This window comes from Sycon ciliatum, chromosome 10, assembly GCF_964019385.1.
Source record: "Sycon ciliatum chromosome 10, ocSycCili1.1, whole genome shotgun sequence".
Classification (NCBI taxonomy): Eukaryota; Metazoa; Porifera; class Calcarea; order Leucosolenida; family Sycettidae; genus Sycon; species Sycon ciliatum.
Window position 1 is genome coordinate 14,826,570 of NC_088652.1, and position 13,551 is coordinate 14,840,120.

The window sequence follows — 13,551 nt, forward strand, 5'->3', positions numbered from 1 at the left end:
ATGAGTGCAGCATGCACACCACGGAAGACGGGAAAGTCTCCGTCACTGCTGCGAACTTCTGGCCACGACCGCTTTACGCTCGAGCCTGGCGACACCACAAACGGCCGCAGTGTGACAGCTCATCTGGGTATCTGGCGCCGGCAGCAGATGCGATCGGGACAGCGAGGAAGAGGCTGCCTCAGCTGGAGCGATTCAGCCACACAAACACCAATGAAAACCAGCTGCTCAAAGACATACCCGGTAATGAAGCTCCTGCTGACAAATGCTTTTGGGCTGCTGTTTGGAGCCTTCCAGCATGCTGTTGAACGGGGCAGATCTGACATCGCCATCGTAACAGAGACTAAATTCACCCAGAAGAAAGCCTCACTATCTGACTCCTCCATGCCGGGCTTCCACCCACCCCTCCGACTTGACCGATCTGCTCAAGGTGGCGGAGTTGCAGTCTGGGTCCGGGACTCCCTCTCCTTTGACCATCTGAGTGACATCAACTACCATGGCCATGAGGTCATCTGGCTTCGCCTGCACCTGGACAATGGCCAGAAAGTAGTTGCATGTGCAATGTACCGACCCGGGTCGTGCCCTGAACAAGATGTCTCTCTGCTTGAGTATCTTGACTCAGTCATGGATCAAGCTCGATCCCTCGGGAACAGCGTTGTGATAGCCGGAGATTTAAATGTTCATAATGAAAGCTGGCTATGCAGCACGAAGACTACACCAGCTGGTGAATACATGGAAGAACTCTCTGCGTTCCACGGGCTCCATCAGCACGTTACTCAACCGACACGTGGTGAGAACACCCTGGACCTCATACTCAGCGACTTCTCGGAGACCTCAGTGGTGGTAAATGTACTGGACCCCATTGCAGCATCAGACCATGCCACCGTTTTGGCCACTTTTGATGCCACCCCACTCCGCGAACCACCGACTAAACGGCGCGTTTGGAGGTATGCTCAGGCAGACTGGGACCGGCTTCGGCACTTCTACTCAACAGCAAACTGGGATATATCAGAAGACCCCGAGGCGTCCTGCAGATCAGTAACCGCTGCTGTCATGGAAGGCATGAATCGCTTCATCCCACACAAAGAACTTTCGACGAAATCAACAGATCCATCCTGGTGGACGCCGGAATGCTCAGCCGCTACCAAGGCAAAGAAGAATGCATGGAACCGTCTCAGGAGACACCCCACCTGCCACCAGCAACTCATTGACTACAATGCCAAAGTCCGAACCTCTGCCAATTGCCTTCGTCTCGCAAAGCAGGCAGAATCTGCCCGCATCCGAGATCGGCTCAAATATGGATCACTGCGAAACAAGCAATGGTGGTCACTCCTGAAGCAAGCTGCAGGCTCTGGCCGCAGCTCGTCTATCCCTGTCCTACGCAATACCCAGGGCAGAGAATATGTCACCAACCAGGAAAAGGCTACTTGCTTTGGAGAATTCTTTGCGAGCAAATGCAGTCGGTGTGATCAAGATCTACAGCACTCCGACCTTCCTGACCTTCGTCCTAGGTGTACATCTGCCCTGACAACTGTCCGATTTCGGGAAGTGACAGTCCAGCGCCAGCTCCGCCAGCTGGATCCAACCAAGGCTACCCGATTGAATTTCTGCCAGATTTCTGAAGCAGTGCTCAAAGGTTTTGGCCGCACCAATTGCCAAGCTGTTCTCACTCTGTTTTCGGTGCCATGTCCAGCCCTCGCTCTGGAAAGTAGCCCGTGTGGTCCCGATACACAAGAATCAATCTCATTCTGCTGTTAAGAACTACCGACCTGTATCCTTGTTATCTGTTGTCTCCAAAGTCATGGAGAAGATTGTCAACACTGCCATAATCAATCATCTTGAGCATGAAAAGGCCCTGTCCATCCACCAGTACGGATTCCGGCAGGGGCTCAGCACATCTGACCTTCTCACGTCTCTCAACCACTCCTGGGTCTCAGAAGCCAACCGTGGTCGCGCAGTCCGCGTGCTGGCTATAGACATAGCAGGAGCATTCGACAAAGTTTCACACCGAGGCGTGCTCCACAAGGCTGCGTCATACGGCATCACTGGTCCCCTCCTCAACTGGCTGTCTGACTACCTGTATGACAGTAAGTTGCAGGCAGTAGTCGGCAGAGCATCTTCAGAACCATACAAGATTGATGCTGGGGTCCCACAAGGGAGCATCCTTGGGCCCACACTGTTTTTGCTGTACGTGAATGACGCCTGCGACGTCCTACCGGAAGGGATCACTCCGGCTGTTTACGCAGATGACACCACGCTTTATGCCCACACCCCAATGCCACATGCTGTGACAGAAGTGTGCCGCAACCTCCAAGCTGGTGTGGATGCACTTGCTGAATGGGGTGCTCAGTGGCGCGTCACTTTTGAGCCAACGAAATCACAGGCCATGACTGTGTCCCGCCACCACAGACCCTGGGAGAGAACACCCATCAAGCTCAACGGCACAGCGTTCCCGGAATGCTCGCGGCTGAAACTCCTTGGAGTGACGTTTGATGCCCATCTTCCATACTCGGAGCATCTTCGAGGAACTGCAGTGCGTGCCACACAGCGAATTAGTTTCTTCCAGAAGGCGTGCCATGTCCTGGACCCACCCGGCAGGGCCACAGCATACCGGGGGTTCATTCGGCCTCTAATGGAGTACTGCCCACTTGTATGGATGGGAGCTGCGGCTACCCATCTCTCACAGCTGGACCGAGTCCAGCATCGTGCCCTCACCCTGATTGGGACAGGGGCTGCAATGGACACTCTGTCCCTGCGGCGACGTGTGCCGCCAGCCTCACAACTCTGTACAAGCTCCATTATATCGCAAGCCCACCAGCTCTTGCAGCGACACGCCCAGCCAGAGCCATCGCACCCGCCATCGCGCCTGCCACACGTCGTCGCCCGGCAGCCAACCTTGCGCACGAGCTTCAACTCCAGACGGCCCTACCTGCCAGATCGTGCAATGTTGCGCTGCGCTCTTTCCCGGAGTGCCTCATCGAAGCCTGGAATGAACTGCCAGCCACTCTCCTCCGCGATGCACCGTCTGCCAAAGGGATGCAGCAGTTCAAGGTTCTGACCTACCGCTACCTGAAACGGTCGGGTTGGTCATTGGCCACGGACATCGCCCCCTAGGCTACTGCCAGTACGACCCTGTTCATGTTCTCGGAGCACTCCCTTCTCATCCAACTCCCAATCCATTCGTCTTTATCTCTCTCTGACTCTCCTCCATTCTCACTCGAATCATTCGTCAAATCTGCACGGCAATCAGCCTCTACCTTCGCCTCAGCATCATGATCTTGATACTGCTATATTTGTACTTGTTTGCATACTTGTTTCCACTCATATCTTGGAATAACAAGTTTCCTGGTTTCCTCCCCTCGCTCCTCTCTTTCCTACCCTTAGAGTTCTTGCTCTCCTGCTCCCTCCCCGCCCTTCCACTCCCCATTTTGTTTCCTTTGGTGCACATGTGCAGCTGTGATGCCGAGACCCTGGGTTGGCTGAGCTTCACAGGTCCCACCCAATCCGTCCTGCTGGATATGTACCATTGTGTCGAGTTCTTCTCCTCATTTTAGTTCATCATGCAGCGAGTGTTCAATAGTAAAAAAATAAAAAAATAAAAAAATATAGGAGCTTATCACTCCCTTAGACTCACATAGATATTTGCCATACCTAAGCAGTCAAATATTCCTGCATATTTCACTCATTAGTTAACCCTTTGAAGCCCAGCTGGGTTTTCTGATTTCCCAGGCACTCGCACCGCGCTGCACCCAACCACGGATGGTCGACTTCAAAATTTCATAATTCACTCACCAGCAATGGAATTTCATGATCTGGAGTTCCCTGAAAAGCTTGTGATTTCCTCCATCCAAAGATAAAGACTAGACACTAAGCAGAAGCAATAGAAGCGCCTCCAAGTCCCTTGAGTGCAGCTCTATCGCGCCTGAACGAGATACACCACCCACAGTGACAATTTCCTTCGGTTCATGACTTTTACTCAACACAAAACAACGATTCAAAGTTCTCCGTGCTGCTGAAGCTCAAGCGGTCATCTTGGTACCCATCGCGCATGGGCTGCACTGGTATGAGTCATGGGGAAACTCCATGCGCACGCGAGCTCTACTCGAAAATTTCAAAATTCTAAAGTTTAGAAGTATTCAACCGTGTTCCGGTCTTTGCCGCTCGGGTATTTCGCATCGCGCTGCCACAAGTGACACACCGCTGGAAAGGTATTTTCCTTACCTTTCCAACAAGCTATTGTTTGTGAGAATCAAAGAAAGGACAACGGAGATACGAATCTTTGTACAGTGATCTATGTTCAATGCGTACACAGTGAGCGTTTTGGACGAGTATACTCGTCCTTGGGAAATCACTAGGGACGAGTATACTCGTCCTTGGGCTTCAAAGGGGGGGGGGGGGGGGGGGTAAGGCTATATTGACCGCTTATACTCGACTCCTTTTTAGCGATTGAACACATGCTTTGGTCAGTCGTGATAAATCTAATATTGACTTCGTACTTGGTCAGTATAGGAATTAAAAGACCTCGTACTCAGTCAATACTAGATACATAGTGATGGTGAGGCTTTTTTCCTCAGCTGACCTAAGGTCTCGGCGTCATGGCGACATAAAATGCTCAAAAAACGAACGAAGATGTTGTGACTTTGGTGGCAGAGTGATTGGTAAAAAAAGTGTCTGCTCCAAGTAACTGGTGGTGTCAGTGGACATTAGCGTATCTTGTAGCTCTTTGGTCCTTTTCTTTCAGTGCTATAAATTTATCCTTGGCTCTCCATCTGAGTTCATCTTTGCATACCTGATGAGCCGTCCTTTTTTATGCTGCGAAAACGATTGTCGTGTGAAACTGCTGCTTGTTAAGGTTGGTTCACATCAGCCAAATCGGCGCCGGGAAGCACTGGCGGTGATCCAGCTCACGGTTTGTCCTGTATACGGTTCGAGTACTGCTGTAGTACCAAATTCATTACAAAGTAGTGCAGAATCAGATCATGAAACTACTTCTACACTATTCATTGCAGTCTAGTAAGCGGTGGTGTCGAAGTTCTGCATTCAAACATTGATGAAGTCACAAGAGCTTGCGAATGCATCCTTCATATTTCTATTTCTTTCAATTGTATTTTGTCTCATAAGCTGCACCACAGTCAAGCCGATCATCCGGGAAGGACGGGTTGGTATGCTGACTTTATTTGCCACATTGATGCGACTACAAGAATGGCTAATGTATCTCAACCTTAGCTTCCATTTAGGAAAATTTAGGACTAATCTTGGTTTGAAAATTTGACAAACGGTTCACAAACCACTTTTGGTCAAAATTGTACGGGATCGGTGGCGGATAGGCACCGGCGGATTATGCCGGCATAATTATTGGCATAATTGGGTGGTTGAAAATTTTGAGCATAATCTGGCATCCTTTCGGAGGTAGGAGCATAACCACATGATTGACTGCCGGAGCAGATTGGGATTGCAAGAGTTGAGCCTGCCCAACTTTGCCGCTGGACCCTTGCGACTAGTTACAGTATGATTTTGTTACGATTGCACTGATTCACATCATTGCAATGCACTGGGAGAGGTTGCAAGAGGCTCACCGCCGGTTGCTCCCGGCGTATACCGGCAATATATGAACCAACCCCAACTGCTGCTCATTGTGCATCCAAATTGTCATAGTTGAAGTACAGTACAGTTTTTCTGAGAGGTTCAGTTTTGCATGATTCGAGTTCTCTTAGCTTCTTATTCAATTGATCTTCGAATCTTTAGCGCCACACAAGTTGCATGGTATGTTGTCTTACCTTGTCCTTCACAGAGAGCGTATCGGGTTGGAGTTCTAGTAGATACTTGACGACTTCCACATGTCCTTTCGATGCAGCGAGATGAACAGGAAGGGCACCGTCCTGTGCGCAGGTAACACACATGACCAGACATTCCTATGCAGTATCCATCAGATAATATCTATATTGAGTGTACATGTAATGCACAACTCACTATGAAGTGAGTTGTTCTTATCTACACACAGTACTCTTAACTTAACCAAAGTTGCAACGAATATTGATCGAATACCTTCGATTTTTTTCGCTGCACCGAATACTCAAACATGTGAGTCAGAATTCGAATATTCAAAATGCTGAACTTCATGTACAACTTTCAGTACAAAGGCTCAATCTGCTCATCGCAGCGCGCTCGCTGTGTTGTTGCATCATAGAATGTGCAACAGTCACTGCAACTGGGCAACATAAGACATAGTCAACGTAATGTCCTTTGAAGCTGATTCTGACCAGTTCCACTTACTCGCCGTTTCTAGCTTGCACCCGCGCGAGAAATCCCTACGTTTTTCTTTGTAGTTTGCGGCAGTTTTATGCCTCATTTCTTGTTGGATGAGAGCAACGAAGTAAACAAGAAAATGCTGTTCTTTTCGAAACGCGAGTGCACAGTCCAGAGTTCACGGACTGTGCTGGGAGTGCAGTACACACTGGCTGCACAGTGCGGAGTTGCAGCATGCACATGAAGGTGCATGCTGGTCTGAAGACAGTGTTCTTTTTGTTATTGCACTCTGCTGTACAGTTGCAAATTTTCGCTGCATGGCCGCGTGCTTTTCTCTTCGTTTCTTTAGTGTAATCTGTCTGATCATGCCTGGACGTGGACGATCCTCCACCCCAAGAGGCCGGAGCAGGTCCTCCAGGGGAGGTAGTTTGCCTGCCTCAACTCTTGAACTTTGTACAACTTTGCTATAGAAAAGGTCAAAATCGTACACCAAATCGCTTGTCGCATCGCAAAAGTTGAGCCGAGCTCAACTTCTGCGATGGCCCAGTTGCCGCAGTGGCGCGGGCTGCGAGATGGCTGCGATATGGGGATTTCCTGGTTTCGCAGCCGTAGCATCGTACATCGCATCCCAAAAATGCTTCTGTGAATCCCGCTTTAAGATCAATTAGATGGATAACCGATATAATCGTTTTAGCCCTAATATATACATGTACTTGCTGATACTGACGCTGACGGAACACGAATTTGAGTTGAATACTCACGAAGTCTTGTTCAATTACAAGTACAATTTGTTCCCAAAATAACTACTTCGGGACAGTCTGTTCATGGTTTTCATTTGTATTGGACTCGTTCTCTACACTTGCGATAATTTAGCGGCAATTCTAACGTTGTAGCGTTGTTCTCTTGTAATTTAGTGGAACCTGTATTGAGTAACTGAGTTTTATGTTTCGTTACATTGTCGTCAGATCTCCTGTGTACCGTTTTTGTGGCACAATGATTATAGCCATTATATTTGGTCGTCTCCATTCTTGTGCAATCATGCATATGTAGGTTGGTTCTCTTCATGTTATTGTGACCAATTTCATAGATGTTGGTTGCCTTGTTGCTTTCTCTCCCCTCTCCTCTCACCCAAGCCATTCTGCATAAGCGAAGTTGTGGACGCAGCATACTGCTGCTACACTTCAACGCGGGAATGCGTATAATAATACTATAATAATATACATGTACACACAAACATGCACATACACCCCTCCCCCTGCAACACACACACGTGTACACTCATACACATCGTGTACCATGTATATGCCCGTCACAAGAGAAGCACGCTAATCTGCGAAATGTACTGGATGTGCACCCACAGATTTTCACTTATAAGTTATAGCAACAGATAGTGGACACGATCTGAATGATACTACTTGGTCCGCCAAGTTAAAATTGGCGCTTATCTTCCCACTTGATTTTTCAGTGTTCTGCCTGTGTCATACGGCATAGAACCACCGATTCACCATCCAAACATAACCATTGATCATTGCATCCGACGACATGGCAGCACAAACCACCACAGAAGTTGCGATCGGTTCGTTTGAGTCTTTTTGACAGAGATGCCACCGACGAACACTTCCGTCAGCGAAGGAAACAACGCAGTCTCCGCTCGAGTTCGTAAAATAGGTCGGCATGTTCGCATTTCAGAGCGATGGAGAATGCAGTTTCTGTCTATTTCGAGCTGTCTAGTGGCAAGGATTGTTTATTGCGGGGAGGCATAGAGAAACTGAAAAAGCGCTTCGCGAGCTTGAATTTCAGTGCTGGCACAGTACAGCGCCTAGTGAAGATTTATCACCAGCAAATCGCCGACGAAGAAATTGCACCTCATGTCGACATCTCCAGAAAGGGAGACCAATCCAGCGGACACACTCTCAAGCTCACAGTGGACCGGGCAAAGGAGCTAATCAAAATAAACACCAAGTCCTGAGTGAAACTCTCGTGCAAAAGACTTTCAGGAAACTAGCCGAAAAGCATGGTGCAAGGCGTTAGGACTTAGGTGCAGTACAGGTGCTACATCAAGCGGAAGCTATTACTGGGCTGCATGTACAAGCACCAGCGGCTCTCGTGGGTGCTGATTAGGAAGTACGACAAGCGCAAGAGACGATTTGAAAAAAGGACACTGTTATGGCGTTGCCTTTTTGTCTCAAACAAAGAAGCCGCATTATTGCGACGAACGGGGATACCACTTACAGCCAACACGCGGGCAGTCTCATTCAGCTTCAGAGCGGCGAGGTGACAGTCACGCACTGGCTGTGAGCGTGATTCGAGACGAGGAGAAGTGGAACAAGCTGTGGTGCAGCAGCTGTCCGGATCTAATGTTTTGAGCTCTTCCTCCAGGGATGATAGTGGCGAGGAGGACGTATAACTTGCTTGAATTTTCGGCTGAGTTGCTTACTGACATGTAACTAATCATGTGCATAGTGCTTTGTGATCGTGGCATGCTTCAAATATATTCGTATTTCCTTCCTGAGACAAGTGTGAAGATAAGCGCCAATTGTAACTGGGCGGCCCAAGTGTTACGTGATCAGTCTTATCAGTCTATAACCAACAAAGCCACAATGCTACAGCCGTGTGAATGGCACAATAGCAGGAAGTAGTAAGAACAGTCTCAGGACAGAGCATTGGCAAAAACAGTTGCCAGAAGCGTAGAGAACAGACTGACTAGCGAAAGCCTGAAATGCCAGCAAAGAGCCAAAACCCAATCCAAGCATGACGTCACCTGCGCATGCGTGGGGCACACATATAACACATGTGTACGTGAACGCAGTACACGTGACATCTCCCTTTCTTTGAAATAAGAGAGTGTCCGAGCAAATCAAATACATGTGTATGGCGGCATTATAAGAGTCAAATGAAATAGCTCAACATGATGAGCTGGCTTGAGCGTATGTAATGCAGCACGCACATACATAATGAAACGACTCTTAAACAGGCACTACTGATCAATCAGAAGTCCATGATGAGACTCTTAGGGATCCGGACCACTCTTCCAGATCGCATTGTCTGGATGTCAGTGCGGGCGCCTTGTGACTCTGACGACCGTTGCACCAACACCGGGATCTTGGATGGTGTGCGTTGCACCAACGCCGGGATCTTGGATGGCGTGGTTTTGGGAACAGGCGTTGACGGTCCAGGTAGCTTCGGGCTCGGCGGTGTGGATGATGCCCGGTCTGGTCCGTCAGCTGCAGTCGGCGGTGCGGGTCGGATAAACTGTCGATTCCGCTGCAGGACTCTTCCGTTGCAGGAGACTTCATAACTGCGGCTAGACGTCTTGCCGGCGATTACTGCAGGCTGCCATTCTCTCGACTTGCCGTCAATCGGTTGAATGAAAACCTTTGTGCCAGACATGAGTGGCGGAGGTCTTTCCTTCGGTGGTCGAGGTGCTCAGCTGCCTTTTGTCTTCTGGTCTCCTTCTTCTGAATGTCGGCTGACCTATCTGCAGCGGGCTTGAGGCGATCATTCAGGGTTGGCAGCACAGTTCTGGTTCGGCCACCAAATAGTCGTTGCACGGGACTGGTGCTGAGACCTTCAGTGGGTGTGTTGCGCACATTCAGTAACCCGAGGTATGGATCGGACTTCTCTTCATTGCACTTCTTCATGAACTTCTTCGCATCCTTGACGGCGGCCTCAGTAGCACCATTAGATCTGCTGTTGCCTGGGCTGCTGTGCTCATGCGAGAATTCCCACTTCGCGGCGAAGGCGCTAAATTCCCGGCATGAGAACTGGGGACCATTGTCGGAGACGACTACATCAGGGATCCCATGCCTGGCGAAGTGATACTTGATCTTGCTGATGCAAGTGCTGACCAGAGTGTCAGGAAGGAAATCAACCTCGTAGAAGTTGCTCAGGTAGTCAACTGTAACTAAGTAGTTTCTTGACTTGATGGTAAAGATGTCGATTCCTACTTTCTGCCACGGGCGATCTGGCACTGGGTGTAGGAAGAGTGTCTCGGGCTGCTGCTTGCTGGTATGACGAGCACAGGTGTCACAGTTTACGACGAACTGACGAATCTCACTCACCATTCCAGGCCAATAAACAAGGTCACGGGCTCGCCGTATGCATGATTTTACTCCTATGTGACCGGCGTGTGCTTTGGTTTTCACGGCATTGCGCATGGAAAGTGGAATGACGATGCGCTCGCCACGGAGCAGAAGGCCGTCTTGTGCTGTGATTTCATCACAGCACTTGATAGGACTCAGCGTCCTATCAAGCACTGGAGATGGCAATTAATACCCGGGACATCAAGCGCCCACGTGGCCGACCCCATCTCAGATGGATTGACAATATTAAAAATGATCTAAAGCGCGCCAAGATTGATATTTCTGACTGTTTTGAACTGGCTCTAGACAAGGAAAAATGGCTGATGCTTGTGGAAAAATGTGCTTCGCTTGCGTAGTTGTTCTTACTGCGATACGTTCTAACAATAATGAGATGCCTTTTGTCGGCTCTTCTGCCTGGATTTCGTTGACAGATGCGTTAAGCCCATGGATCCTTCCATGAGTGACATGCGAACTGTAACTAATATTATGATACAACCCTGACTGAACCGATTGGCAGTCTTTTTCTCCAGTGTACTGGTTGGTGGGTCATTTGGGTTCTCTCCACTCGGGGACAAATGTTCACCACGCAATCTGCACATCAATATCTGATGACTGCTGCTGTGAAACTGCAGACTTCTGTGGTAAATCCATGTACCATGTCCGTGCTGCGTGCTCAGAGCAGTGTCAGAGTAGTATTTCAGTGGCAAGCGTATTGATTGTGACAGGTTGAGTGTAATCGAATGTTACGACTTACTAGATTGCCGTTTGATCTTCGTTCCGCAGCGCTGTAGTATTTCTCTTCTTCCGTTAGTTCTTTCTCTTTTGTCTGTCAGCGCTTACTGTCACCAAGTGCTGGGTGCAAGCCCCCCCCCCCCCCCCCTGGCAGCTTCAGACATTGTTCTACTTGATAAATTTATTGTTCTCTCAAACTTATTTCTTCGTTGTGTTCGAACTGTTTTCGATTTACTTTCGTTCTTTCTTGCCATGTGCCAGCTGCCGAAGTGTGCATTCGCAGCAACGCCATTTTTGAATTATGTCTCACGCACCATCATACGCGTTCGGTGCAGTACGGAAAATTTGCACTTGTTTCTTTTCTTGTATCCTTTTCTGGTTTCCTAGCACCTTTTCGGGACTGTTCCTCTGGGCAAGAGGTAGCCTTGTCATGGTGGCTTTCTTGTTCATGGTACAGTTTTTCGTTGGTACTCTTAGAGTTTGCTTCGTCTTTCTTGTATTATTATTAAATCTACACTATCGTCATATGGCCCAACTTCTGCGAAAACGAGGTTTAGGGTGAAAGTGTTATTTTTCGTTGGCTGAGCGTAGCAAATGAAACGAAAAATGTATTTTTTGCCAGCATTTTCACCATAGTTACGGCACCAGGATTACGTCAGCTGTTTTTTGTCAGTGTTCTCAAACTTTTCTCTTCATCGTGGTCTTTCTCTTTTTCTCTTTTAGTTTGCATTTTTGTTCGTCCGTGGAAGAGTTTGACCATGCCAAAAACCAGAAGTAAAAACTTGCTGGCTAGCGTTTCGCTTGCACCCCTGGTTCAAATCCCAGTTCCACCCAGAAAAAAAGCGGACCCGGTCCGCCTCACCTGGAGCTGTGGGCACGGCCCGAAAGTGTATCCGTGCTGGCAACGTCGAGGAGCAAGTACCTGCTCCGGATCCTGTCATGGTGGATTCCCTGGAGGTTGCCGGCTCCCCGCCAGCTTGGTTCGCGCAGGCCTTCGGACAGCTGTCAGAGGAGATCCAGGATGTCAAGAGAGAGACTAGGGCTACGCGGGATGAGCTGGCAGCCTCCAAGTCGAACCAGGTCACGTTGAAGCAAGCTGGCCTGCAAAAACAATTCGACGTAAACCAAACTGTGCTCGATGGCGTGGAGGGAGGGCTCACTCAACTGCCATCAGGTCATGACGCGGCTGCATACCTAGCAAAAAGTAAGGCGACCCTGACCCTCCGCCAGAAGCATCTCCGGATTGCGGACGCTTACGATTGGAAAACAGTTGAAGTATATGAAAACGGTGTGCTGGGTGAAGGGGTTGGCAGATGACAAGAGGATTGCTGAGGCGGCTGCAACAGGACGGCGGACAGCAGCACGTCCTGATAGCACGCGGGAGCATCAGCAGCGGAATTTTCGCACCCCCAGCCAGCAGTATATGTCGCGGCCGCCTGCCTGTGGACAGGTGGGTCACATGGCCAGAGTATGCCCCAGCCAGCAGCGTGGTCCATGGCGTCACCAACCGTGATTTGGTGGAGCAGCCAATGGGCCATTCGGCGGCCCCAGCATGTTTAGTGCTTCACCAGCGGCAGCATCCCTCATGCCAGCCCAGCACCCACAATAAGATAAGTGTGCATGGGCGGCTTAAGCCATGTGTTAGTTTTTGCCGTGGTATTGGTGCGTCAGAGTTTGTATTGAAGATTATTGAGTGTGGTTATTTTTTGTGTTTCACTACCCTTCCTCCTCCAAAGATCATCTGTAATTCCCCTTCTGTTTTCTCCCATGCTGAGTTTGTGTCCTCCCATATATGGGATTTATATTTTTCGGGTGCCGTTGAGGAAGCCCCACTGGCCAGCTTAGTTGTGGTCAGTCCTTTGGGTGTGCTTCCAAAGAAAAATGGGCAGCTGCGCCTAATATTAGATCTGCGGTATGTTAATCAATTCCTAGCTGATATGCATTTCTCGTTTGAAAATCTTCGTGTCATTCCCCAGTTATTTCAGTCCAAGTGCTTTATGTTCACAATTGACTTGAAAGATGGGTATCACCATATCTCGGTGGCCGAAGCTCATAGGAAATACCTTGGTTTTTCTTGGCCTCTTGATGGCACTGTTCGATATTTCCGGTTTGCTGCTTTACCGTTTGGTCTGAAACCAGCCCCGTTTGTGTTCACTAAGGTCCTGCGACCACTTGTTGCCCATTGGCGCAGCAAGGGTCTCAGAATCTTCATGTTTTTGGATGATGGTACGGGCGATGCATCTCCGCTAGTGGCAGCCCGTCAGATGGTTGACATTGTCCGGGTAGACCTAACATGTGCGGGTTGGTTGGTAAATGAATCTAAGAGTGACTTTCAGCCTAAGAAAAGAATCGAAACGCTCGGTCACATAGTTGACAGTACAGAGAACTGGATCCGTGCCTCCCCAACCAGGGTTGACAGATTACTAGCGATTCTTGAGCGGCTGCATGGTTCATCTGAGCGGATTCCGGTTAGTTACCTGGCAAGACTGGCAGG

The 13,551-nt window shown here is 49.2% G+C and overlaps 1 protein-coding gene across 1 annotated transcript in view; it reads right to left on the minus strand.

Annotated features, from left to right (window-relative positions):
• Window positions 1–13,551, minus strand: part of LOC135826685 (ankyrin repeat, PH and SEC7 domain containing protein secG-like) — a 121,270-nt gene that overhangs the window by 66,860 nt on the left and 40,859 nt on the right. Inside the window, exon 6 of the mRNA XM_065339286.1 lies at window positions 5,775–5,876. Coding sequence (XP_065195358.1) covers window positions 5,775–5,876 — 102 coding nt within the window. The remainder of the gene's footprint in view (window positions 1–5,774; window positions 5,877–13,551) is intronic.